The sequence below is a fragment of the Ammodytes marinus genome, assembly GCF_949987685.1.
Source record: "Ammodytes marinus genome assembly, chromosome: 12".
Lineage (NCBI taxonomy): Eukaryota > Metazoa > Chordata > Actinopteri > Uranoscopiformes > Ammodytidae > Ammodytes > Ammodytes marinus.
This window is the reverse complement of record NC_137216.1, coordinates 1,978,164-2,005,778: the sequence shown is the minus strand read 5'-3', so window position 1 is coordinate 2,005,778 and position 27,615 is coordinate 1,978,164. Positions and strand designations below refer to the sequence as shown.

Here is a 27,615-nt window from a genome sequence, read left to right as displayed (position 1 = left end):
AGCATATATGTGACCCTCAGTGTGTGAGCACAGATAATTGCTTGTCAGGATTAAATAGAGAGATTAATGAATTCATTAGTGTTGGGGAGTTTAGCTGTGCGGAGCAGCACTTACTGCTATGACACATCACGCCTATTGTTTCACTAGCTAGTTAGCCTTAAACAATAACATTCACACAGCAAATTGCCTCATACACTCATGTAAAGCACAGCAAAATGCTGTCCTTATCCTAGAATTTAGCAATGATGCAAACAAAGGCTCCCTGCATCCTGATTATTCATCTTAATTACTTTTGTCTATAAGAGCCTGTGTCTGTGGGAGCTACGAGACAGGACACATTAATCCACATTAGCAATGCACACTGTACCAGTTGGTGCAATTTTGCAGTGGCTCCGCAGTTTGTGTTCCAGCATTTGTGTCAGATATGAACAGTATCTCCCCCTAATTAGCTGGAGCTTAGCTACTATATTACTACTATTATATACAATAACTACTACAAAGATGACAACAATGTTCTTGAGGAAGCTTCTCCAAATTCTGGAGTGGGCTAGAATCATTCTTCAGGTCCCAAGATGGATAGGCCTTTCATGGGTGTAAAACCTCTAGCGCACAGCCTGGTTGTATGCTGCCCCATCTGCTAGGAAGCTTCTACAGTGTGATCTTGTTGATGTATATCCAATCAATTCAATCTGAATTTACCATTAGCAGTCCATTTGTCCTGCCATCAGGCTGCCCCCTACCTGCTCACTTTAGCATGTTTCAGCTAAGCAAACCAATCAGAAGCAGTTACCAAACAGTACTCGTCTTTATTAAACCAAATTCATATTTGAAATACATGTATTAATCTGTGTGTAACCACTAGTCAATTCATCCTACAGGAAGTAGAACGATGGGTTTGATTGACAAAACCTTCCACAGTCCTGATATAAAAGCTGCTAGCATTAAAACACATTCTTAAGGTCTTCAGTATCATCTCCCGGTAACTTCAATGCTGGATTATTACAAAAACACTGTGTAGTCAGTTGTAAAGGCCGTGGTTCTAATTATACCAATCATTTTTTATCACAGATAAAAAAATATCCCTTAAATGAACCAGTCAAACGTCTTATGGGTGAACATGTACTCCATTCATAGTATGCCTTCTCTTTTTTTTTATCATTTATTTCTAGGAGGAGAGTTCTCAATCCATCCACCAAAACACACCTTCTGCATACAGAGGTTTACATACTGTAACACTGCTGAACACTGTATATGTGGGTTGTATTCGTGGGACAGTCAAATGTAATGTAGAAAAGCTCCTACAGTCAATGATACAACCAAACTCTCACAAAGCAATATTTGCATTACTGATCCAATGTACTTGTCCATAGACATGAAGGTTCTTCTACCTGACCATTTCTCACACTCATAACATGATGTGTGTGTATCTAGATCTACAGTACAGACCAAAAGTTTGGACACACCTTCTCATTCAAAGAGTTTTCTTTATTTTCATGATTATGAAAATTGTAGATTCACACTGAAGGCATCAAAACTATGAATTAACACATGTGGAATTATATACTTAACAAAAAAGTGTAAAACAACTGAAAATATGTCTTATATTCTAGGTTCTTCAAAGTAGCCACCTTTTGCTCTGATTACTGCTTTGCACACACTCTGCATTCTCTTGATGAGCTTCAAGAGTTAGAGCTAGAATATAAGGCGTATTTTCAGTGGTTTTACACTTTTTTGTTAAGTACATATTTCCACATGTGTTAATTCATAGTTTTGATGCCTTCAGTGTGAATCTACAATGTCAATAGTCATGAAAAGAAAGGAAACTCATTGAATGAGAAGGTGTGTCCAAACTTTTGGTCTGTACTGTATATATAGATCTAGATATATTTGCAAAAATGTTGCTCCCTGAAATGAAAAGTATTTAACATAAATTTATTTTAGAAAATGTCTAATTATGTCTGAAACTTGCAGCGTGTTTCTGTGTGGATGAAACAGTCAAATCTACATGTAGCTTTCATTTCCAACTCACAACCTTAGAGCTTCAATTCTTCTTTCATGTATCCTCTTCGTTTTCCTCTCTTCTGCTAGAAATACCAAGTAGAGGTCAACACTGTGTACTCAGCAGCATACATGACACACTGTGAAGCTGACTCCAGAGGAAAGCTTTCTGGTATACACGTCTTCCTAGACAGTAGTCAACCAGGCTGTGTGTTCTCCATGAAGGAATGGAGAGAAGCAGGACATTAAAGCAGACTTTCAAACTGGGACTGGGTTTGGCACAATGGAGTCAACGCTTTGGAAGATTGGAGCAGATGTGAAGAATGATAGATGCTCTGCTGCTAAGCCCTGCCCAGGTGAGTAAAGATAAAGTGGCTATGCTCTCATAGTGAGCATGTAGCACAGCCAGGCAGGAACACTGTCTGCTCCAGCAGTGTGCAGCTAGCTCCTGGCTGTTCTTTGGTGGAGCCCACCCCTCAGTCCTGGTGGCTCTTATCCTGGATGAACTTGTATTCATACTGAGAAGAAATACAACAGCAAGAATGAACATTAGGCACAGCGCAGCTCTTTGGCTTTATAGTCAAGTACACCTTGAAGGTGGGGCAAGCAATTGTGGAGATTGTTGTAGACAAATCACTTAGTCAAAATCAATGAATAACTCCTCTTGATCTGCTACCTGTCTGTATTGTGTGTTAATAAACAGCCTAGGCTCTGTAAACTGGTATGATAACAAAGGAATACATCTGGTGTTAATAAACAGCCTGGGCTCTGTAAACTGGTATGATAACAAAGGGAATGTAAACAGCGTGCGCACACACACAGTACAGCAGACCCCTGCAACGGGTCGGGAAAAAGCTGTGCAACATGTACATTATTTGTTTTATAAATTCATGGCTATGGGCACTGGTAGAAAGGAACTAAACGCAGGCGGGCCATCTGCAACAATAGATCATTTGAGACTGTGTGTGCTTGGAGATGGATCTGGCACAGTGATTTATTGAAATGGCTGCATGAGCCCTGTGAAGATCCAGCCACCCCCTCCGGCTCACACTATATGCCCAGGTTGTGTTACACCTTTCCAGTTGGCGTGGTTGGGAAGCACGGGGGACATGTTCCCTCCAGGGCTAAACTTTTCACAGGGTCAACACTCTTCACTTCACCGGCAGATTGGACCCGAGACCAATCCATCATAACTTGAGAAGCTATGTCGTTAGTTTTCTCTTCATATACACAGACACACTCAATGTCACTCCACTTGCTCTCGCCCTGATCTTATATTAACGGTCCGGGTGGGTTCAGGATTTGACTTTGAAATAATGAGGGGTTACGGGTTGGTCCTGTACTGAGCTCTGCAGGACTCTGCAGTACAGACAGGGAGCAGATCATCAGGAGATATTCACTGATTTTGACTGAACATGATTTGTCAACAAACATTCTCCAGAATGGCTGAGCCCACCTTAAGAAGCCAGCATGAGTATAATACTAACTAAACAGAGTTGTGCCAAGCATATTGACTGAAAAGGTTCTTAAAGTCTTACCAAAGCTAGCTGCCGTCCTATGTTTCCCATAGTTATCACTCCAGCAAAGAAGATGCAAGGTAACCAGGAGCGAATGTACAGGAAATCTGGAGAGGTATACCTGCAACAGCAATTTATCATTCTTTAAAACAAGATACAGTGCTGTTTGAAAGTTTGTGAACCCCTTGAGCCTTTAGGAATTTTATTTATTTCAACCATTATTAATTAATTTTTTATCAATACCAGTATTATTTATATGAAATAACAGATGTTTGTTTATCAATTCAACATTTTTATTTTCCAGAAATCAATTGTTAAAACATAAAACTAATTATTTGACAACTGTTGTATCTGCAAAAGTTTGTGAACCCTGAGCTGCATTGCTTAAATCGAGCAGGTTAACACAATCAGATGGGCCAAACTGATTGATGAAATAGACCAATGTAATGAGAGATCTTTAGGGAAGAAATTAGGCGGAACTAGATAAAACAGAGATCAAACCAGGTCAGTTTAGGCCCACCAAACTGAACCCATACAGGTCAGACATGCTCAAACGGAAAAAAATCTCAGAGGATTTCAGGAATAGAGTTGTAATGCTGCACATTTGTCTGGGGACAGCTATACATTAATTTAAAAAAAAGTTTGAGCTCCATCGGTCCACCTTGAGGCAAATCATCTACAAATGGAGAGCTTTAAAGCTGCAGTTGAGAGTTTCAGCCGTTGGCATCCCAACGGCTGTTTTCCCAACGCTCTACCTGCTGTAGTTCCTCCCTCTGAACGACAGCTATGCACGTTCATGTGAATTCAGTTACATTGACAGGAGACAAACACCATGTCCGATTCAGAGGTGATTAAACATTAGTAATGATAACTACATACGTACATATTGAGCATCTTCATTTTAATCACAGACAGACCATGTATGTTAGCTTAAAATCATTGTAAGTGTGCTGGTAGGCCTAACAAAAGTAGCTGTAACAGCCAGGCAAGACAGCAAACTAATTGTAACAGAGCGGAGAGGTGTGTGTGTATCTCCTACTATCTATGCTCCTGCTCTGACCGCAGCTGGGAGGGGCTGCTCGGGGCTGCTGCGCGAGGAGCGGGCTGCGTGTCAGTGCTCCCGCTGCTCGTTGAGAAGAGGTGATACTTGCTTTGGCGAAAAAAGTCACCAATAACACCAGAAAAAAAAGCTAGATTTGTCGCTGTTTTGAAAAAAAAAGTTGCCAGGGGGGCTGAAAAGTCACTAAATATAGCGACAAAATCGCTTTGAGTTGGCAACACTGAGCACAGGACGAGGGCTATATAGGGCCAGCGGACGTCCTGCTGCTAGCGGCAGGCAGCCTAGGGGCAGAGGAAGGGGACGAGGTCGCGGTCGGAGAGGTCTTGATGTGATAGGGCAAGAAGACATGGCCGGTGTACTTTTTTTCGAGCTCTCTCCGTCTCCCTTTCAGCAGTTAACTTTTCAACATTCGTCTTTCCTCGTTTTTTTGCTGTCTTAGCGGTGTTAGTTGTTAGTATCCTGGGAATGGTAAATTGAGGGTTCGTTTGTGAAGACATTGCTACTCGCTGTCCGCCGTAGTAGCCTTGTACCAAACAGTAGGCTAGTGTCAAACTGCTATGGTCGTGAACGCTCATGCAACTGACGCATCAACGTCGTTGCCAAGGTCCCACAGCCAATAAGAACGGAGAATCTGACCTCGCTCTGATTGGTCAAAATTAACATGAGCGGTGGCAATTTTGGGGGGCAGCACACAGAGGCAGGGGGAGCAAAGTGATAAAAAAATATTTTCAGACCACTTCACCTACATATAGCTGAATGGCTATTATGACAGTTTTGCCAAATATTACAGTAAAAAAACTCTCAACTGCAGCTTTAAGAGTGACTGAACATCTGCCTAGAAGTGGACTTCCTTCAAAAATATCCACAAGCGCTACAAGAAAAGTGATTTTTCAGTTAAAAGCCAACCCAAACATTACATCTAGTGATTTGAAGACCTCTCTTGTAGCATCTGGGACAGATGTGCATGGTTCCGCAATACAAAGAAAACTCAGTCAACATGGCTGTCATGGGAGGGTTGCTGAAGAAGCCTCTGCTCTCAAAAAAGAACAAAAGTGCTTGTCACAACCTTTCCAGAGAGCACCTGGAGATACTTGAAGTCTTTTCTGTGGACAGATTAGTCTAAAATTGAACTGTTTGGTCATAAGAAGAACGATGGTGGCAAATGGTCTGCAAATCTCCAGGTGTAATGTTTGGGTTGGCTTTTACCTGAAAAATCCCTTTTCTTGTGGCACTTGAGGATATTTTTGGAGGAAGTCCACTTCTATGCAGATGTTAAGTCACTCTTAAAGCTCTCCATTTGTAGATGATTTGCCTCAAGGTGGACCGATGGAGCTCAAACTTTTTTATATGAATTTATAGCTGTCCCCAGACAAATGTGCAACATCAAAACTCTATTCCTGAGATCCTCTGAGATTTTTTTCCGTTTGAGCATGTCTGACCTGTATGGGTTCAGTTTGGTGAGCCTAAACTGACCTGGTTTTATCTCAGTTTTATCTAGTGCCGCCCAATTTCTTCCCTAAAGATCTCTCACTACATTGGTCTATTTCATCAATCAGTTTGGCCCACCTGATTGTGTTTACCTTGCTCGATTTAAGCAATGCAGCTCAGGGTTCACAAACTTTTGCACATACAATAATTGTCAAATAATTTGTCTTTATCTGTTTTAACAATTGATTTCTGAAAAATTTAAAATTTGAATTGATAAACAAACATCTGTTATTTCATGTAAAAATACTGGTATTGAAAAATGTATTAATAATGGTTAAAATAAATAAAATTCCAAAAGGCTCAAGGGGTTCACAAACTTTCAAACAGCACTGTATATAGAACTTCAACTAAACTATCTGAGTTCAACTTTAACTGTTTGATTAAGAGTCCAATCTTATGCTGGGTTTACACTAGAGGACTTTTAAAAGACTTTGAAAAGACTGAAGACTGAAACCCTCTTACATCTAAAGACAATCAACTCACACCTGAAGACAACTAGTCATTAGTTTTCAGTCACAGAGTGGGATTTTGAAAAGACAGGGGGTCTCATATTGCAAGACTACAACTAGATTCCTTTTTAGATTAATATTATATTAATCTAATATTAATCTATATATTATAGTGAACCATGGGCTGTGATCAGAGAGTGAGCCACAGAGTGGTTGTTAATTAGGTAATTAGGATGATGCGATGCAGCTGAAGGGAGTGGGTTTGGGAAGAAGGAGGTTAGAAAAAGGGCAGACAGATGACAATCAGGGTTGTTGGGGGGCGGACTGAATGTTACAGGGCTTGTGCCCAACCAAGACCAATTCTAAGCCGAATGCACTCGGGCCTGGGGGGTGGTGCCGTTCGCATGCCGCTAGGGTTGCCGGCGGTGAAGATAGCAATAGAGTAAGGGAGAGGTTCCAGTATTGAGGGCGAGTTACTGATAGGGTGGGGATCATTTAGGAGTGCTCAAGCTGCTCTCCAATCTGTGAAGAGGCTCTCCTGCAGTTTGTGGAGCTGCCTCGCTGCGTTGGACCGGAGCCGTGCACGTCAGCCAATCCGGGCCAGCGCCAAAGCCCAGACCCCGAGGGGGGGGTCTCAACTCCTGGGAGAGTTAAGTAGCTTTTAGATATAGATATATATTTTTGTATTGTGTGTTTATAGCTTTGTTAATTAATTGTATTTTAATTAGACGCGGCAGTACAGGGGACCTAGTGGGGGAAATAGTAGGGGTAACAACTCGTCCAGTGCGCACAGGGGGGCTCTGACGCCACGGGTTGCCGTGTAGTGGGTTGCAGTGCAGGTTTGATGTGCAGTGCCCTAAGGGGTTTGGTGTGGCTGCATAGCAGCATTTGTGTGCCGTGCCCTGTTGCTGGGGGTTTGTGTGGGTGGCTAATGCCCTTAATGCCTGAGAAGTGTCACCAGAAAAGAGGGTCTAACCTAAAGGCTCTTCCACATGTGTTCCCGTCCCGTGTCTCCTACATGATGTTCAATAAAGATAATTGATTGGTATTCTTCAGTGTCCTCCTCGTTTTTGTTTCCTTTCATAACTGTTAAGGTGCTCTCTATCTCCTCTAACCCAGAGGCAAGGTTTATTACAATATTATTTCCGCAAACGCGATTGTGATTATATAATTAAAAGCAAGTTAATTCAATATTCCGAGCGGGGGACTTCCTTTAGTTATTTGACCAGCTTTATTTGCTGATCTCATACCACAATAACTTTAACTCCTAACCCTGTATTTGACGGTAGTGTTCAGGTTACGCGGCTGTCAGCCTGGTTCTCCACCGAGGCTTCTATGAAAAAGTATCCGAAATAAGTGCCTCACCAGGCGGACACAGGTCGCGACTAATGCCGCTCCTCCTGCGTCGTGCTTGGTGCATGCGAGAGTGTGACAGTGTTTACGTCATTTCGCTTGAGCCAACCCCCCAAGACTAGCGATAATATCAAACATGTTTGATAATCAAGACGGGAAGAAGACTGGCTGAAATCGGGTCAGAAGACCACCATACACCAAACGACTGAGATTACGTGCGCGCGCCACAACTCCAGCACGACTCCCGTGATTTCAGTCCGACATTGGAAGATTGTCTGCGACTGTCAAATTGCGTGAAAAGTTGTGTAGTGTAAGCCCAGCATAAGACAAAGTCCAACTACAAATTAAATTCAGAAGAAATTACAGTAGAACATTTTTTATCATTCAATGATGTCATCAGAAACAAACTACAGAACTTTTTTTTGTAAATTTTTCCTGTTTTCATCTATTTGCATCCACATTGTATCATTATGTAGAGTGAACTAGGTGTGAGGGAACTTACTGAAATACTCCATTGTAAACCAGGAGCTGTGTGGCCAGTGTAGCCAGCAGGGCGATGCTGACGCCCAGGCCAAAGCCGCTGCGGGAGCGGTCGAATGTCCACCACAGACCCATGGACAGCGCCGCTAGAGTCAGAGACAGCTGAACATTGTTGGCAAAGTCCACTTTCTGACAGGGGGAGGGTCAAGGAGCAGGCACCGGAACACTGGATTCACATGGCAGCCATAATGAATGTACCTTTAGTCATCAGATCAAGAGCTTAAAGCAGTGAACGTGCTCTATTTGGTGTACAACAGACACACAATCCACTGCCTACCTTCACAAGGGACAAATATTGTAACTTATGCAGTGTTTCCCCCACCTTGTCTTAGCCAAGGTGGTCACTGCCCAGTCCTATAGGAGGCGCAGCGTCATGTGCCGCGGCAAACATTTGGGGGGGGTGGGGGGGGGGTTTGCTCAAAGATGCCAATGCTCACTAAAGAAATAGACAACTGTTTATTTAAATACAACAGACACTGACCTTACAGTTGTGCAATTATGTTTGCTATGTGCAGGTATACATTTTGTGCAAACATGCAGACAGTACAAAATACAATTAAAAAAACTTCTACTGTTTTGGTGCAATACTATGCAGACACACAAAATACAAATAATGGACCAGACGTGTAACATGTGTATATGCACATCAAAGACCAAATTAAACTTTTTACACCGTGTTCCAAATTATTATGCAAATTTGATTGAAGTGTCATACACTTTACATTTTTTGTTTTTCAATTAAACTCATGTATGATATTGTGTCTCAGGACGCCTTGGATCATTGGAATCAATCTCATACACCTGTGATAATTAGTTTGCCATGTGATCCCAATCAAAGAAAAACTACTTAAGAAGGACGTTCCCCATTATTAAGCAGGCCACAGGTTTCAAGCAATATGGGAACGAAAAAGGATCTCTCTGCTGCCGAAAAGCGTCAAATAGTGCAATACCTTGGACAAGGTATGAAAACATTAGATATTTCACGGAAGCGTGCATGATCATCGTACTGTGAAGAGATTTGTGGCTGATTCAGAGCACAGACGGGTTGGTGCAGATAAAGGCATAAAGCTGGGAACACACCGCACTGGCCGCCTGCGGCGGTTGGCCGCGTGAACGCAGGAGGCTCGCCGCTTGGTCATATTGGGCCATATTCACCCGTAGATGGACCCGTCACACATACGGTGCAACAACAACAATAACATGGTCCAGCTGTGCCAAAAAATACAGATGTAGGTAGGCTACACTGTGTACAGCGGCAGTCATGTCACAAATATCATTAAAACAGCATGAAGACGCACCCCGATCACACACACATTACACATTAACAGCAATTCAGCAACATACTAAACACAATAACAACAGCAGTGTGTGCTCAGCTGCAAAAATAAAGGCAGACATCAGCCTACCTGAAAGTGTGCCAGGTCTGGCGGAGGACAACACCGGTGCTTCGCTGTACTATATTGGAATTCCACACGGACACTGCCGTCAACTTTGGGTTCATATTATCCTCAGGAGCAGCACACAGCTGGGTGAGTTTCACTATGCTAACCGGCGCTACCTTGGCTAAAGTACAACCAACAGCTAAACAGATGCAAAATACACATATTTTCAGAATGTATTGGAAGCCCAATGTCCTCACTCCACACGCCCACCTCGTCTTGCAGACCACCGGGCAATCTCAACGCTGATTGGCTATCGCGGCGACGCCAAAAAGATAAATAATTTCATCTTCTGCGTTCGCCGCACATGTTGGCCGCGCCGCAAATGGCAGCGTCTTCGATTCACGCGCTTCGATGAGGCGCGGCTGCGCAAGCGCCCGCCGCCGATTCTTGGGTGAACGCGCGGCCACGCGCTAGTACATTGACTTTGTATGTAATCTCGCCGCGCGGCCAGTGCGGTGTGTTCCCGGCTTAATGAGGAAGGTTTCTGCCAGACAAATTCATCGGAATAGGAGAGCAGCTGCTAAAATGCCATTACAGAGCAGCAGACAGGTATTTGAAGCCGCTGGTGCCTCTGGAGTCCCGCAAACCTCAAGGTGTAGGATCCAGAAGTTTGCAGTTGTGCATAACCTATTATTCAGCCACCCTTAAACAATGATCACAAGCTGAAACAGTTGCAGTGGGCTCACGGCCTCTGCACACATCCTGCGTCTACCTCTGGAGCGCGTTGCCTTACCTTACTGCTGCGTCTCTCGGACTTTTCTCGGACACACATGGAACGTCTCAGCAGCTGCTGCTGCTGCAGCGCTGCTTCTAAAAGCCCTATCTTTCTACATAGAGTTTTCATAGATAATTCCCATTAAAAATGAAGTTCTTTCGAGTCATTTATGATGCATATGATTTATATTGAGTCTAATATTGAGTCTGGACAGTAATCCGTGCGCCCTATTGCCTTTCTTTTTTCTTTTTTTTTTTTTTAATTTTCGCTTGTTGGAAGTCTTATTTTGAAAGGGACACACCAGGAAATGGTGAAACTACAGCGAAAGCTGCCGGTATGAAGTCAATATGACTCTCAGCAGAGTATTTCTCTATCAGTTAAAGCAGAGAGACCCGAGAGAAACGCGCGGCTCTCAGAAAAAAATAGGCGAGCCTCCTGAGGTTAAAGGGGAGTGTCGCTGCAGACGTGCCTCCGACGCGCATCAGCAGTGCGTCTGAGGTTGGATGTGTGCCCGCTCTAGGTTGATTACATGGTCAGTGACAAAAAGTCAGACGCAGACGCGAGGTAGACGCTCAGTAGAGGTAGGATGTGTGTGGAGGCCGTCAGGAATACATGAAGACTCATCTTCTAACAGTCTTGTTTACTGATGAGTGCCGTGCAACCCTGAATGGTCCAGATGGATGGAGTAGTGGATGGTTGGTGAATGGCCACCATGTCCCAACAAGGCTGCGACGGCAGACAGGAGGTGGCGGAGTCATGTTTTGGGTCGGAATCATGGGGAGAGAGCTGGTTGGCACCTTCAGGGTCCCTGACGGTGTGAAAATGACCTCGGCAAAGTATGTAGAGTTTCTGACTCACCACTTTCTTCTGTCGTACAAAAAGGACAGTGCCTGACAATGCACCATCTCATGCTGCAAAGAATACCTCTGTGTCACTGGCTGCTTGGGCATAAAAGGAGAGAAACTCATGGTGTGGCCCCAATCTTCCCCTGACCTCAACCCTATTGAGAACCTTTGGGGCATCCTCAGGCAAAACATATATGAGGTTGGGAGGCAGTTCACATCAAAACAGCAGCTATGGGAGGCTAGTCTGGCATCCTGCAAAGATATTCAAGCAGAAACTCTCCAAAAACTCACAAGCTCAATGGATGCAAGAATTGTGAAGGTGATATCAAAGAGGGGGTCCTATGTTAACATGTAACTTGGCCTATTAAGATGTTTTTGATTGAAATAGCTTTTGATTTCACTAAATATGACCTCCACATCCTGCAAATTCAACAAATGACCATTTGTATTTCTTTACAACCTATAAAATGTTTTGAAACTCTGTTGTGCATAATAATTTGGAATGGTGCATTTTGAGTTTTTTTATTTTTGAAAAAAATACCGTTATCATTTGGAGGTTTGTCCAATAAGATTTGAATCATACTTTAACGGTTGATGACTTAAATTATACTGACTGTCATTTATTTAGGAAAATCTGAGAAAAATATAATTTGCATAATAATTTGGAACGCACTGTAAAGTACCTTTTTGGGTGGGGGCTGTTGTTAGCCTGGAAATCCAGACCCTGATATCTTGAACGATAGAGGGTCTGGCCACGATCAATAGTAATTTCCAACTCAAGGGGCGGCTCCTACTCGTGCATTTCAAATGCCACTGCACGCAGTTGGATAGCACTACAACCAATCAGAGCGATGCACAAGGTGACGTAAGCCCCGTTCGTTTAGCGAACAGCTGTTAAATTAAACGTTTGCCGTGGTCAGTCGGCAAAACAGAACATTCCACTTACTTGCTAATGAAATATTTGAGTGCCGTCTTCCAAATCGTAAAAGGGTCGAGGCCAAAGCAGTCTCAAACTCACACAACATATCCGCAGCCATCTTTGATGTTTACTATCATGGCTTCGACGTCGCATGCACGTCACTGTCGTCATCCGGTTACGACGTCCGCCCCAGAGTACCATATAAAGGGCTCTGGCCCGCCCATATTAGATAGAACCAATTGAAACGTGAGACCCAGATTTCTGGTCTTTTTTAAAAAGCTTCAGTGGAGAGTTTCCAGACCAACAGGCGCAGCAAATTTAATTTACCAGCGCCTAGTGGCAGGTCTGGGAATGCCAGGCTAGGCTGTTGTGCAATTACTGTGGACAATTAGGCCTACTGTGATGCGATAGCATATAATTCATTAATGGTTATTATTAGCCTACTTGCTTGATTTATTTTTAAATGCAGAGGTTATTGGTCATTTTGGAACATATATTTCCCAATTTAAAACAAAAATAAAGCAGCATTGAAAAATCTGAAAATAAATCTTCTTGGCCTACACTAGCATGCTGTTTTAAAAATAACTCAATAGTTGAAATAATAAACACAATGTGTTTTCCCCTTAAAATGACTAAATGCATTTCAAAGACAGTAACAGTGTGGCACTTCTGTAAACTGGCCCAGGCAGCTCTCATGCATTCATCAGACTGCCACGGTGATGTGGAGTCTTAAACTGTTCTAGCTTTGCACAGCACTTACACTCAACAAAAATACAAACGCAACACTTTTGTTTTTGCTCCCATTTTTCATGAGATGGACTTAAAGATCTAAAATTCATTCCAGATACACAATTGTACCATTTCTCTCAAACATTGTTCACAAATCTGTCTAAATGTGTGATAGTGAGCACTTCTGCTTTGCTGAGATAATCCATCCCACCTCACAGGTGTGCCACATCAAGATGCTGATCTGACATCATGATTAGTGCACAGGTGTGCCTTACGCGCCCCACACACATCCTGCGTCTACCTCTGGAGCGCGTCGCGTTACCTTACTGCTGCCTCTCTCGGACTTTTCTCGGACACACATGCAACGTCTCAGCAGCTGCTGCTGCAGCGCTGCTTCTAAAAGCCCTATCTTTCTACATAGAGTTTTCATAGATAATTCCCATTAAAAATGAAGTTCTTTCATGTCATCTATGATGCATATGATTTATATTGAGTCTGGACAGTAATCCGTGCGCCCCATTGCCATTTTTTTTTCTTTTTTTTTGCCATATTTTCGCTTGTTGGAAGTTTTATTTTGAAGGGGACACACCAGGAAATGGTGAAACTACAGCGAAAGCTGCCAGTATGAAGTCAGTATGACTCTCAGCAGAGTATTTCAAAAATCACTTTACTGATTTATACGGGAGAGAGAGAGGGGGGTGTGGTCGGGGAAGAAGAAGGCCGTAGACACAGATAGAGCAACGGAAAACTGTTGCGCTCATCATGATCTTTTTTATTTCTTCACTATAATGGATCTCTATATGTGTCATTTATCCAAAAATGAAATGCCAGAACTAATTGAAAATTAGGTTTTAAATCCCTCGGATTTTGATTGCACAATTAAATCGTGAAATAAAGGGATTATTCGCGTATACGACTGAGGGATGTTTTATTTTGAAATAAACACACCGGGTAAACGTGTAACTAGAGTGAATGCTGCTGGTATGACTGTCAGCAGAGTATTTCTCTATCAGTTAAAGCACAGAGACGCGAGAGAGACGCGCTGCTCTCAGAAAAAAAATAGGCGAGCCTCCTGAGGTGAAGGGGAGCGTCGCTGCAGACGTGCCTCCGACGCGCCTCAGCAGTGCGTCTGAGGTTGGATGTGTGCTCGCTCTACGTTGATTTCACAGTCTGTGACAAAAAGTCAGACGCAGACGCGAGGTAGACGCGCAGTAGAGGTAGGATGTGTGTGGGGGCCGTTAGACTGTCCACAATAAAAGGCCACCCTGAAATGTGCAGTTTTGTCTCACAGCAAAATGCCACAGATGCCACAAGCATTGAGGGAGCGTGCAATTGGCATGCTGACAGCAGGAATGTCAGCCAGATCTGTTGCTCGTGCATTGAATGTTCATGTCTCCACCATAAGCCGTCTCCAGCAACTTCGCACAGCCATTGAAGAGGAGTGGACCAACATTCCACAGGCCACAATTGACAATCTGATAAACTCTATGCGAAGAAGATGTGTTTCACTGCATGAGGCAAATGGTGGTCACACCAGATACTGACTGGTTCTGAGTCCCCAGACCCCCAATAAAGCAAAATGCACATTTCAGAGTGGCCTTTTATTGTGGACAGTCTAAGGCACACCTGTGCACTAATCATGATGTCAGATCAGCATCTTGATGTGGCACACCTGTGAGGTGGGATGGATTATCTCAGCAAAGCAGAAGTGCTCACTATCACACATTTAGACAGATTTGTGAACAATGTTTGAGAGAAATGGTACAATTGTGTATCTGGAATGAATTTTAGATCTTTAAGTCCATCTCATGAAAAATGGGAGCAAAAACAAAAGTGTTGCGTTTATATTTTTGTTGAGTGTATTTTTGTTGAGTGTATTTCTGTTCAGCTAAATATCCCCATAGAACAGCACTGCTTTTATTTTCGCCACCAGTTCAATGTGGGCCTGCTTCTGCTCGTTGACTCTCCCACGTATATGCCGTAGTCGCGCACAGAGCTGCTAATAGTCTGATCAGAGAGAAACGCTTGGAGACAAGCACATTTATTTCCCGCAAATCGCGGCCTTTCGCACAGTTATGACCATGCACAAGCACACATCGTGCTTGCTAGTACATTTACTGTGCAGCACTAAAAATAAATTTAATAATTTAAATATTTTTTTTGGTCGGTCGTTGGTTGTTAGTCAAGGCGTTGCTAAGGCGGCCGCCCTAGCCATATAGCGCTGGGGGAAACACTGCCATGCAAGTCTAAGGTTGTGTTCACACCCAATAGTCCGCTTCTTTGGTGTGCACCAGTTGAGAGCGGTTACATTGTTTGTTTTTTTTTGTTTTTTGTTTTTTAAATGGTTCAGTTCCTGTTCACCAAGGCAAAACACAAACCGACTTTACATTGTTAATTAAAGTCACGTGTATGGTAACACTGTCAGACAGGTCTGATGCAGAATGATCATCCGAGTCGCTCACTTAGGGGCTGTTTATACGACAACACGAAAATATTTTCGCGGTTGCACTATATCATTTACATGAAAACAGCAAACGCAGGCATGAAACCGCAAGTTTTTGAGATCAACTCCCAGGGAGAATTTTTTGGAAAACAACGGTTTTGGTTTCTTGTAAACACTGAAACCATTTTCCCTGGTAACGTTGACGCCACGGCTCCACTTCACACATGCGTAGTCTATAACATTTGCTGTCAAAATACCCACACGCGAGTTATTAAGTTAGAAGACAACATAACATGCAAGGTGTCTCCGCGGCACCATCACTGATCAGCAGAGAGTGTCGTGCAGGGCTCAAATATAACACTCGCCAATTTAGTCTAAGCGATTAGTAAGTTATTGAGAGACCACCCGCCACTTTGTCTGGGGAAAGATTTGTGCTCTGCCGGTTTTTCTAGCAAAATAAACGTGTGTAGCTTCTATATGCCAGGGACACGGCTCTCTCTACATTAAAAAACACTATCCATAGTTCAGCGCGCAGCGGTTAAGTTACTGTTCAACAAAAGGAGCATTATGGCTACGGCTTCACAGTAAAAGCATTTCACTGGCTAAACATTAATAGCATTTCACTGGACAAACGAGTTGACTTTTATTTTGAAACACGCCTAACAGGAAAGTAGCCGCTCACAAAGCCCCTTCACTATCAGCATGTCTTCTGTTTTCACGAGTTCAATGCGGTGAAATAAGAGGACAGAAAGCTTGTCATTTACAATACTTGTAACCCCAAGCTTACACCAGCCGCTTTATGAACGTTAGTGGCATTAATTTTCGGTTACAGTAAGGTTTTATGCATCAAATTGTACCGAAAGAGCTATCTACTAGGCTAAGTGTCACCGCTGACTATTGGCTTGGTATGCCTACTACAGCGATTTCGGCCCGTTTCCTCTGAAAACATGTGTACGAGTGAATATTTAAAATAAATTGTGTCTGAATAATTTGCATGTTTTCACCATGTAAAGTGCCCCTCAGAGTCTGGTTGTTTAGTTCACACCAGAGTCTGGGACTGTGTTCAAATCAACCCAAATGAACCACACCAAGGGCTTAAACGCTCCAGGGTTCCTCTCAACCGCACTAAACAAAGCTGGTGTGAACCATGCCTTATGCCTCGTTTCCACCGAGTAGAGCGGGTCGGAGCTGCTTAGAGCGGGACAGCTCACTTTTAAGAATCTCGGTGGTGTTACCACCGCCGACCCTACCCTTACTGGTAGGTAGGGCTGTCGCGATGATAGGGAATACCCCGTGCGGTGAGTCAGGGTGGCTAAACCGTGCGGTATGCGATATAATTGCTCCACCCCTTTTTTAGGCCTAATTATAGGTCTATATTTATTAAGCCAACTTGTTTGTACCGTATTGGTCCGAATATAAGACGGGGTTTTTTCCCCATTCAGCTTAATAATAATAATAGGCTATATTTAATATACAGAGCATTTCTCGCACTCAAAGCGCTTTACATAGCTTCAGTTGTGTTTATTTTATTTTTTTTATCGGTTGGAACCAACACTGTCTGTGCTCTCAGAAGCGGCCGGGGCATGTGTGTGTGCAATGGGAGAGAGAACGCTTTGTGTGGAGAGAAAACATGAGGCACGGCACATCGCAAAAGCCAATGCAAAGCCTCAAATCATTATGTTGCGAGTCAACGTGTCAGAGGCAGGAATCGGCTGTGCGATCGACTTTTACTGTGGCAGTAAGGAGAGATGAGATTGCCAACTGCGCTTTTCCTTGTACCCACACCACAGCCGCCGTAATGTTTAGATTTCATAATTTTCATCAAAGCCCTAATGATAATAAGAATAAGAGGCTTTATTTAAAAGCTGTCCATGCGGTCGTTGTGATTGTAACTTTATCGGCTGTAAACTGAAACCAACGGATATCGCGGAAGCCTTCCAAACGACAACTGTAACGTGCCCCGGTTATCATTTCAGCCTTAAACCACGGCGTTGATAGCTTTCGTTTCAGCACTAGGCTATGTGATTAACTATGAGCATTAAATAAATGTTGCGTCTCAGATGCCGAGGACAGCAGCGAGGATGACCGAACCAGAGCATAGAGAGATGACAGCGAGAGCGATCACAGCGGAGCAGAGGAATAAAGTCTGTAGTAAACACTTCAGAGTTCGGTCTATTTGTACTACTGTTCATTTGCAATGAAGGAAAGTGTTTTATTAAATGTTCGTATATGATTTTAATAAATAAAATTAATTTCCTTTTAAAAACAAGATCTGGTCTTCAAATCTTTTTTCTAAATATGAGTTTTGAAAAACGGGGGTGCGTCACCTTTTATAACAGGTCCATGGACGTCGCGTGCGGTTGTTGCGGTGACCGCCCATGCTCTGCGAATGGCTTGAAAATATTGCAGTATTTCATCTGTGCGGTTATCGCGACAGCCCTACTGGTAGGACGGGGTTTAGGCTGGACTGCGATAGCCACCGCCAGAATATGGGTTAAACTATCGGGCTGTGGAACAACTGTGGTCAAACCAGCGGTCTCTCGTTTTTGCTTGGTCAAACCAGCCGCTTCTTTATTTAATCCCCCCGTGTTGTTGTGAGTGTAAACGCACAGAGACGGCTCGGTGCAACTGATAGAGACAGTGAGCGAACAGTGCTGGCTGCGGCAGCTACGTGACATCGTAGCAGTGGGACACAGGAAAGACACCACACAATAAACAGTGCTGAGCTCACATTTTCGCCAAAACACAAGACTCTCTTCACTCCGGCCGAGGTGACTACACACGGCGGAAATTATTATTTCGACCAATAAACGGACGGCATGTGTAGCTCCGCCTTTTCGGCACCCTTTCAGGCGGCTAGTACCCCTACGGAGGAGTACTGAGATTAGGAGCGGCTCAGAGCGGTTAGGTGCGCTTAAACCGTACCCTACCCAACTTTTGGCAAATGAAAAGCCAAACTATCCGGACCGAACCGCTCCGATCCGACCCGCTCTACTCGGTGGAAACAAGGCATTAGACTCACTGTTTATCACAGTAACATACAAGTGGAAAGCAGCAGAAGCATGAAGTGTGAAGGATACAGCACTAGCGTGGTTGATGCCCACAAACACAGCCACGCAACGCATCACACTGGACCATTCCCTCTTGAACTTGTGTGGCTCCCCCAGACGGCTGTCTATACAGGGGTACAGCAGGCCGATCACAGCTGAGGAAGGAGAGGGACACAGTCAGAACACAAACCAGTAGCTTTCACTGCTCAACATGTCTGCTGCTGAAGATAGCACACACCCTTTTCTGATGGCCCACTCTCGCATGGAGATAAAAGTGAACCATACAGGCACAGGAGGACCCTGCTCTCTGCTGCTGGCCAGCAGAACACACTTTTAACAGTGACCCAGTCCCAAAAGAGAAACTGGGACTGTTTGGCAAAAAACGATGCTGACTGGATGACTGTTAAAGTCATTACATTTGGTTTAACTGATTTCAAATCACTTTTCCCCACACTTCATGGTAAGTTTCAACTGCTTTGAGTGAGTGAGTGAGTGAGTGAGTGAGTGAGTGAGTGAGTGAGTGAGTGAGTGAGTGAGTGAGTGAGTGAGTATGGATATTAGGGGTGTACCGGTACACTAAAGTCACGGTTCGGTACGTACCTCGGTTTTGAAGTCACGGTACGGTATGGTTCATAGTAGGGCTGCACGATATGGACAAAACTTCATATCCCGATATTTTTAGGCTGACTGGCGATATACGATATATATCTCGATATAAAGCTATTGAGGAAAAACATATAGATTTTCAATAGATATTTTCATATAAAATAGCTTAAGCATTAATATAACATTTCAAGAGGTGTGTCCTGTATTTTCTGGTCTTGTGATGTGTGAAGCTATTTATTAATTTGTTAAATAATGAATTAGGCCTACACATTTTACATTAAAATGATTCTGATACATGAGCCATGACATTTAGCCTATAATATTACAAATGCAATGATAAAAAGTCTGCATGGAGGTATTGAAAAACATCAGTTCTGTTTTATTGACATCAGGACAGCAGAAAGTCTACACATCTTCCACTACAGGCTAAAACACATTCACTTCCAACTGCACCTTGGCTAAGAAGAATATGATGGTCTAAAATTTTTTTATAAAATAGCTTGAAGCTAATAAGCTACATGCTTCTTGCTGTTCTGGGTTTGCTCCCTCATGGTTGAATTAACTAATTGGAAGTCGCTTTGGACACAGTGTCAGCTTTTTCAATGTAAAGTTATGTGTTGACAGTCCTGAAACGCTGCCGATGAATGTCAGAACGCCGATTGTCCAACCTAAAACTAGTTACCCGCGCTACTTCATGCTGCTGTTGTAAATGCTAGAAGAGATTGGCAGTGCTTTGCAACGTTTGCAACGTGTTTCTGTCATTCTCTACAAACGCCCCGCTTCTGCAACTCGTCTGTTCTTTTAAATCAGAGCCGATTCCAAGTAAACGAGCCGTTGTTATATTGCCGTTTGGTTTAATTCTACCGGCGCTGTGTCACTATGCCTAGCTAGCTTCCCTCCATGCTTGTTGTGTTGTGAACGGAGCGGAGTGAGGAGAATGTGCGGACTGCGCATGTGCAGAAAATCAGAGAGGGGAGGGGGAGGGCTCACTCCTCTGGAAGTCTCACACACACAGACACTTCATGCGATGCGAGGAAAACACAGACGTTCGAGGCAGAAACTAATTATTTTAGCGCAGAATGACGTGTATCGATGTAAACGATAGTGTCCAATTTTGTATCCCCTTTGGATTTATATCGATATATCTTACAAACTCGATATATCCTGCAGCCCTAGTTCATAGTTAAGGGAGAATGAACAGTTTTAGCTGTCAGTAACTAGCTGACAGTGTGTAACATACAAATAAAATGCATAGGCCTAACAAATCTAAAAAGAATACTGCTGCAATTCTCCAATAAATAAAATACTTATTAAATACTAGTGAAGGTGCAGCATAAACTAAAATTGCAGTGAAAAATAAAGCCAGTGTTAATGCTCAGCAGGCTCTGTAAGCTGGTATGTAAAAAAAGGGTATGTCTTCTTTAAAGGTATTTTTGACTTTAAAAAAATAAAATATGACTGCAGCTCTCTGAAGCGCTTTTATAAATATAACAATTATCAAATAAAAGTGCAACTGCAGCATCAATTAAATGACAGCTTATGTATTTTCAGTATAAAAAAGAAAATACTGTGTGTTTGCACAGCTCGATTTTTCTTCACAGTAACAGTGATAGTATGACCTGGATGGTGCCTTTTCAAATGCGTATGCATGTTCGACGTGTTGGCTCCCTTTTATATGTCCATGGTTGGCTCCTACATAGGCGATCGCGGTGAAACAATAACCTGTGTGCCGACATTCAGGGTTTTTCCTGCATTCAAAAAATTTTGGCGCCCGCCAAAGGAATTTTAGCGCCCGCCAAAGGAAAATCCTCAGCGCCAAAGTGTTTTTTTTTATATATATATAGATAAATAAATAAAAATCTACTTAAAACGGCTCCAAATGTGTTTCCATTTCCGCGCCATTCCAGTCATATTACTTGCAATCTCAGTTGTAAAAAAAAAAATCAGGTCGGGGATAATCGTTATTAAACTATCATTGTTCCGCTCGCCGGGGCATGCAGGCTTATAAATGCAGCGCACCCTTTCAGCCGTGAGCTCCGCTCGGCCCCTCCCTTACCTGAGTTTAGCTATCGGCTCGTCCAGAGTAGGAGGGAGATGTTGCGCATTGCCGGGTGTTTTGAAAAACTTCTAGATGACGAGAATAAAGGTAAAACTAATTGTGTTGTCTGAAAACACTTCAGACTCACAACAGACTAAAATAATGTGCAAGATTTGTCACACGCGAGTAACGTGACATACGCGACCGAGAGAGAGAGAAAGAAAAGTGATATACGACCTGATCTGCACCTCTAAACATCCCGACCAATTTGTTTATTCACTTTAAGTCGAGTCATAGTGGTCTATGACCAAGCAATCAATGAATAAAAACACAGGAAGTTTAAAGCTCCTTGACTCCTGCCACCACAACTGTCAACACTACAATGCAACTGCCTATCCAGCCAGCTCCTTGACATAAATAAATCATGCCCTTACATTCAATGCTAGCAAAAGACGTGCCCTATCAACACCATTTACAACTGGTTATTTTTATTTTGACATATTTTTTTTAAATTATTAAAAATATGTTTCACTTATTTAGCCTATTTCTATTCTCCCTGTTTTCAGTTCAATTAGGCCTTTGTTTAAAGTCCAAAGTCATGGTGTTATTAGAAAAAAACCTTGTTAAAAGTAAAATAAATGCATAATGTTCTTAAATCAATGATTAACTGTCTTTAATAATCGTGATAACACAATGTGATTACTCAAAATAATCATGATTATGATTTTTTCATAATCGAGCAGCCCTACCTTCTTCCATGGTTTAGATCAATTAGAAACAATTAAAGTATTAGGCCTAAATAGGTAGGCCTAGTCATTATTAGTATTTTGACTTCATATATAGGTTGTTTATTGTGATTTCATAAGCGTCAGTGAGCTCCATGGTAACACAGTGATTGACAGGCTGACTGAAATGCTCTTGAGCTGGACAGAAACTCCCCTCTCCCAACCCAACACCCCTCTTAAAATACACAAACCGTTTGCCTTTACTGTCGCGACCCCAAAAAAAGTCGGTCGCGTACTGACCCCCCAAAGGCCCATTCTGAGCCAGGAAAAACCCTGACATTGTTCCACACGTTTATCACTGTTTTCATAATTCTACTGGAATCCGAAGTTATCCCTCAAGCGGGATTTGAATAACAGGGGGGCGCCTGCAAGCTCCGGTTTCCTGTTGTCTTTCGCCATGCAGTTCGCTCTCTGTTCGATAGCACTGTATAACATTTTGATTTGCACTACTCACAGGCTGTGTCTTGATTCAGGGGTTGCAGCCTACGTAGGCTGCATTTGAAGACCGATTGCGTCATAGCGGCGCGCAAAGGCTGTCCCATTTGCAAGGCTCCTTGCAAGGCTCCTCATATGCGGCCGAGAAATGCAGCCTTCGTTTCACGGTTTTGAAGGCTGCATCAGATGGATCCTTTGTGGCCCAACATATCCCAAGATTCATTGCGTTTTTTTCAGAGATTGCATAAAATAAAATAAAAAATAACAAAACAGCAACGTGTTGCTCCATCTTCTTAACTTTTATCTTCCTTTCTTTTTTTCTTGTACTTTTTTTTCTTTTCGTCTGGTAGGCAACTTCTTTTTCTTTTTTCCTCCATTGACAGGGCTGTCTCCGTTGGCAGCAATCAGGGTTGCTAGGCAGCACAGGAGCGGCGAGTCGTCACGCAAGGTAACGGCTTGTTACGTAAACCGGAAATGCTCGTAAACGGAGACCTGCGGAGACCGTCTCATTTAACAAAGCTCGTTGGCCTTGGAATCGGCCTTAAAATCGGCCTTCATAGGCTATAGCCTTCATAGACCGCGAGACTGCGTCCTACCAAGTGCGTGGTCTCTGTAATGGGACATAGCTACAGACTGTCAGGGTTTTTCCTGGCTCAGAATGGGCCTTTGGGGGGTCAGTATGCGACCAACTTTTTTTTGGAGTCGCGACTGTGCAACAGTAAAGGCAAACGGTTTATGTATTTTAAACCTGTAGTGTGTAGAATTTTGGGTTTTATTTCCAAGTAGATTTTGTAGAGAGTAATTATAAGTACATTTAATTTACTTGCATAATAGCTGAACATTTTTTTTTTTATTATTATTTTTTTCCTTAGAAAGGGTCTCATATATGTCCATATTTCTGCATATTTTGGACCAAGGCCTAGTGCCGCCATCTTGCAAGTGTCATAGTTGGAATGTCATCAGGTGCATTGTTAAAAATTTAGAATTGTTCTTGAAGGCCACTGTAGTTTCTGTTATTATTCAAAGGGGTTGGGGTTACCCAGGGAGTGTTGCATTCTAGAACTTTGTAGAACTTTCTTGATGATGTCATATTACACACTGCACCTTTAAGAGGGTGTGGGGTTGGGAGAGGGGAGTTTCTGTCTAGCTCAAGAGCATTTCAGTCAACCATGGAGCTCACTGACGCTTATGAAATCACAATAAACAACCTGTAGATATGAAGTCAAAATACAAATAATGACTAGGCCTACCTATTTAATACTGTAATTGTTTCTAATTGAAATTGCAAGAAGAAAAAATCATAATCATGATTATTTTGAGTAATCACATTGTGTTATCACGATTATTAAAGACAGTTAATCATTGATTTAAGAACATTATGCATTTATTTGACTTTTAACAAGTTTTTTTTCTAATAACACCATGACTTTGGACTTTAAACAAAGGCCTAATTGAACTGAAAACAGGGAGAATAGAAATAGGCTAAATAAGTGAAACATATTTTTAATAATTGAATAAAATAAATATGTCAAAATAAAAATAACCAGTTGTAAATGGTGTTGATAGGGCACGTCTATTGATAGCATTAAATGTAAGGGCATGATTTATTTATGTCATGGAGCTGGCTGGATAGGCAGTTGCATTGTGGTGTTGACAGTTGTGGTGGCAGGAGTCAAGGAGCTTTAAACTTCCTGTGTTTTTATTCATTGATTGCTTGGTCATAGACCACTATGATTCGACTTAAAGTGAATAAACAAATTGGTCGGGATGTTTAGAGGTGCAGATCAGGTCGTATATGCCTTTTTCTCTCTCTCTCTCTCTATCTCTCTATCTCTCTCTCACTCTCTCTGTCTCTCTCTGTCTCGCGGTCGCGTATGTTATGTGACTCGCGTGTCCGCGCCTGACAAATCTTGCACATTATTTTAGTTTGTTGTGAGTCTGAAGTGTTTTCAGACAACACAATTAGTTTTACCTTTATTCTCGTCATCTAGAAGTTTTTCAAAACACCCAGCAATACGCAACATCTCCCTCCTACTCTCTGGAACAGCCGATAGCTAAATTATCAGGTGAGGGAGGGGCCGAGCGAGCGCACCGCTCGGCTGAAAGGGTGCGCTGCATTTAACAGCCTGCATGCCCCGGCGTGCGGAACAATGATAGCTTAATAACGATTATTTTGTTTTCATGATTGAGGGAAGCCGTAATAGTAATCAAAAATGAAATTCAATTTATTGCCCAGCCCCTCGAGAAGGATGACTTAAATTGGGCTGAATTTGGAGAGGTTTTAAATAGCTATATTTATTCTCAATCTTTATCATTTTGGCGCTCCTGATTTTCCTTTGGCGCTGGATAAATCCGCTTTGGCGGGCGCCAAAATTTTCTCTATGCAGGAAAAACCCTGACTGTAGAAGAGGGGGGGAACGCTGCTACAACTGCTAATAGTGATGCAAACGGAATACTTGAGCGGAGAGGTGTGTATCTACTGCTCTGACCGCAGCTGGGAGGGACTGCTGCGTGAGGACTCGGCCGCCTGTCAGTGCTCTGGGATGGGGCAGGAGCCTCGGGAGGCAGCCGCTGCTCGTTTAGAAGTAAAGAGCGATACATGCCTTAGCAACAGAGTCTCCAAAAGTCACCAATAACACCAGAAAAAGTAGCTAGATTTGTCGCTAGTCGCTTTTTTGAAAAAGTCGCCAGAGGGGTCTGAAAAGTTGCTAAGTTAGCAACACTGCACCCTCATGCTGTGCTCACCATGGAGATAACAGACTCTAAATCGCTGGCTGCTACTGCACATGTGCGAGCGAGCCGGAGGCTAAATGGTCCGGGGGGAACTCCGACGACAAGTTTTAAGTTCCACACCGCAAAACAAGCCTGTACATTCGCCATATTAACGCTATGTAGGCTACGCCACAAACGGACCGCGGTCCACCTCTGTAACACCAAATACGTGCCTGTACCGTCACGGTACGGTACAAATACGTGTATCGTTACACCCCTAATGGATATGTTCTGGATGTAAATGTTTGGCTATGTTGTGCAGTCTGAATAGAGCATCTATGCAGTACTCTGTGTTTGTGCTGTATGTTAACCAGAACTCTACAACACAACTCCCTTCTCTTCTTTCCTCTAAGGTAACATAGAGATCCAGTGTTTGGCTGTGACATACCTGAGGCTGTGCCACAGCAGGGAGGCACCCACCAGGCTGAGGAGAAGATACTGCTGATGACATCGGGGGGGAAGAGGGTGACGTTTCTCTGGACCTGCAGCAGGTTTAGCACCAGAGATAGGAACACACCCACACAGAACAGCAGGGCCCCTCGGATCAACAGGTTGGTCAACCTGCAATGCACAGCACAATAAGTCAGGAAAGGTATCTATTCCAACACAGTTGGAATGTAGGGTCTGAAAGTACATTTACAGAGTCTACGTCATCCTATGGCCAGCAGATACCTACATATCCTTCAACTGCTATAGTGAAGACAAGAAATAAATGACATGATGGAAGTTGAGGGTTCAAATTCATGTCCCTCGCTTTGGTCATGTGGATGTACTTCTTAAGGTGGGCCTATGGAGCATAAGCAGAGCTAACCTGTTGGTAATGACTAGATATAAGGGCCCCTGTGAGGAGCAGACGGAAGGCTAACCTGTTGGTAATGAATGAGATATAAGGGCCCCTGGCAGGCCCTGGAGTCAACCTCTGCTGCTGGCCCCCAGTCACTGTGCTGTCGCTCATGGCTGTTAGTGTTACAGACATGTGCTAGGTGTGTGAGATCTAGCAGTCAGCTCAACGTCCTCTCCTGACATCACACACCACGCTGAAATACAAAAACATGGAGGTCATCAACACAGACTGGGAACACCCACCATAACACATGGTATTTCTGTGATTCGGTTGACAGACAGACAGACAGACACACACACACACACACACACACACACAAGGCTTGGACAAGAGATTTTAGACATATAGCTATTACATTTCGACACGTGGGTAGGTTGTTAGCCTACATAATTTCTATATGTCTATGTGAAGTTCCAATATTGTGTGTAATGACAACCGTAGTTAACTTCTTTGAATGCTTAAACGTAAAATACTCGCAATCGCACTAGAATGCAGATACCATGCAATGTCTTTGCTTGCCTTGTGCTGTATGTGGTGCACATTGGAACTGTAACATTGATTTAAAGTGCTTATTATTGTGGCACCAACGCATGTTGCAGGTGCTACCAGGCTGAACCACTTTTCCATTACAAATACACAGTTTGAGCTCTCTGTATAGTCGCATTTACTTTGATTTTGTAATAATAACTTAGCTAGCAACAGGGATGCTACAGCAGTAAACTGCATAACCGCTAATCATTTGAGCATGTGTCCATTACTGCCTATGAATTAGTTTTTGAAAAAAGCAAAGTAACATCTACATTCAAATATGAACAAGTAGCGATGGCAGCGAATATGCCAAGTAAGCTTGACGTCAGTAGTCTAGCCTGATTAGTTATATATATAGGTTAGTTAGCTTGGTAAATAGCTAGCTAAACTGCATAAGCCGCCGTGTCAGAGTAGTTGAGGTCAATTAGAAGTATTCCCTTATGTTGACAGAGACGTTTGACTGATTCAAGAATACATGACACATAGCATGGAGCTCCCAGAGCAATGGTTTGGACTGAAAACAGGAAAATCTTACTTAGCCTTCTGCTTGTCTCCTGATAGTCTCATGGACCTGTGGTCTCTACTCTAACTACTTCCGCTCTTCTGAGCTGAATAAACACCAACACCCAATCAGCGTGAAAAGCCTTAACGTAACCACGTTACGCAAAACGGACGTATCACGTGATACAAAACAAATAATTAGGCTCGTTTGAGTAGGAGCCTATGCCAAGCATGATGCCAAGCCGATTTAACATTAAATTCGCTTGACTGGATATGTGTTGCAGATATCTGTAATTCAGTTTCGCCTAGTCAAAAAGAACATTTCGGATATCCGCAACTACATTCTTCCTAACCATTATAGTCCAGGCATTATATAACCTGACCTGAAAAAAATTGCAACAGAAACCATTCTAACCGTTTTTGATCATGAATATGTAGCTTAATTAATAACATACTAAAAGTCTTAAGGAATCCAAGTGGTGGCAAGTTATTTTCTAAGGGTTTTCTTAACCATACCTTTATACCAATTTTCGGCTTCCTAAAGTAGGCTAGGCCTAC

General features: G+C 42.9%; 1 protein-coding gene across 1 annotated transcript; it reads right to left on the bottom strand.

The window, feature by feature from the left end:
* Nucleotides 1-796: 796 nt before the first annotated feature.
* Nucleotides 797-27,156, bottom strand: insig2 (insulin induced gene 2). Its single transcript, XM_080038089.1, has 7 exons — nucleotides 27,092-27,156; nucleotides 26,051-26,221; nucleotides 25,573-25,745; nucleotides 18,579-18,703; nucleotides 8,368-8,534; nucleotides 3,537-3,636; nucleotides 797-2,516 (listed from the first exon to the last, which is right to left on the bottom strand). Exons 2-7 carry the CDS (start codon nucleotides 26,158-26,160, stop codon nucleotides 2,475-2,477), a joined length of 717 nt encoding a protein of 238 aa, XP_079894215.1. The 5' UTR covers nucleotides 26,161-26,221; nucleotides 27,092-27,156; the 3' UTR covers nucleotides 797-2,474.
* Nucleotides 27,157-27,615: the final 459 nt, after the last annotated feature.

Bases quoted from the DNA above. Each gene is read 5' to 3' on its own strand.
- insig2 (XM_080038089.1), bottom strand. From the start codon at position 26,160: ATGTCTGTAACACTAACAGCCATGAGCGACAGCACAGTGACTGGGGGC. The intron at 25,746-26,050 runs GTTAGCCTTCCG...TGTGCATTGCAG, and splicing joins ATCTCATTCATTACCAACAG to GTTGACCAACCTGTTGATCC. The intron at 18,704-25,572 runs GTATGTCACAGC...CTCCTTCCTCAG, and splicing joins CTGCTGTGGCACAGCCTCAG to CTGTGATCGGCCTGCTGTAC.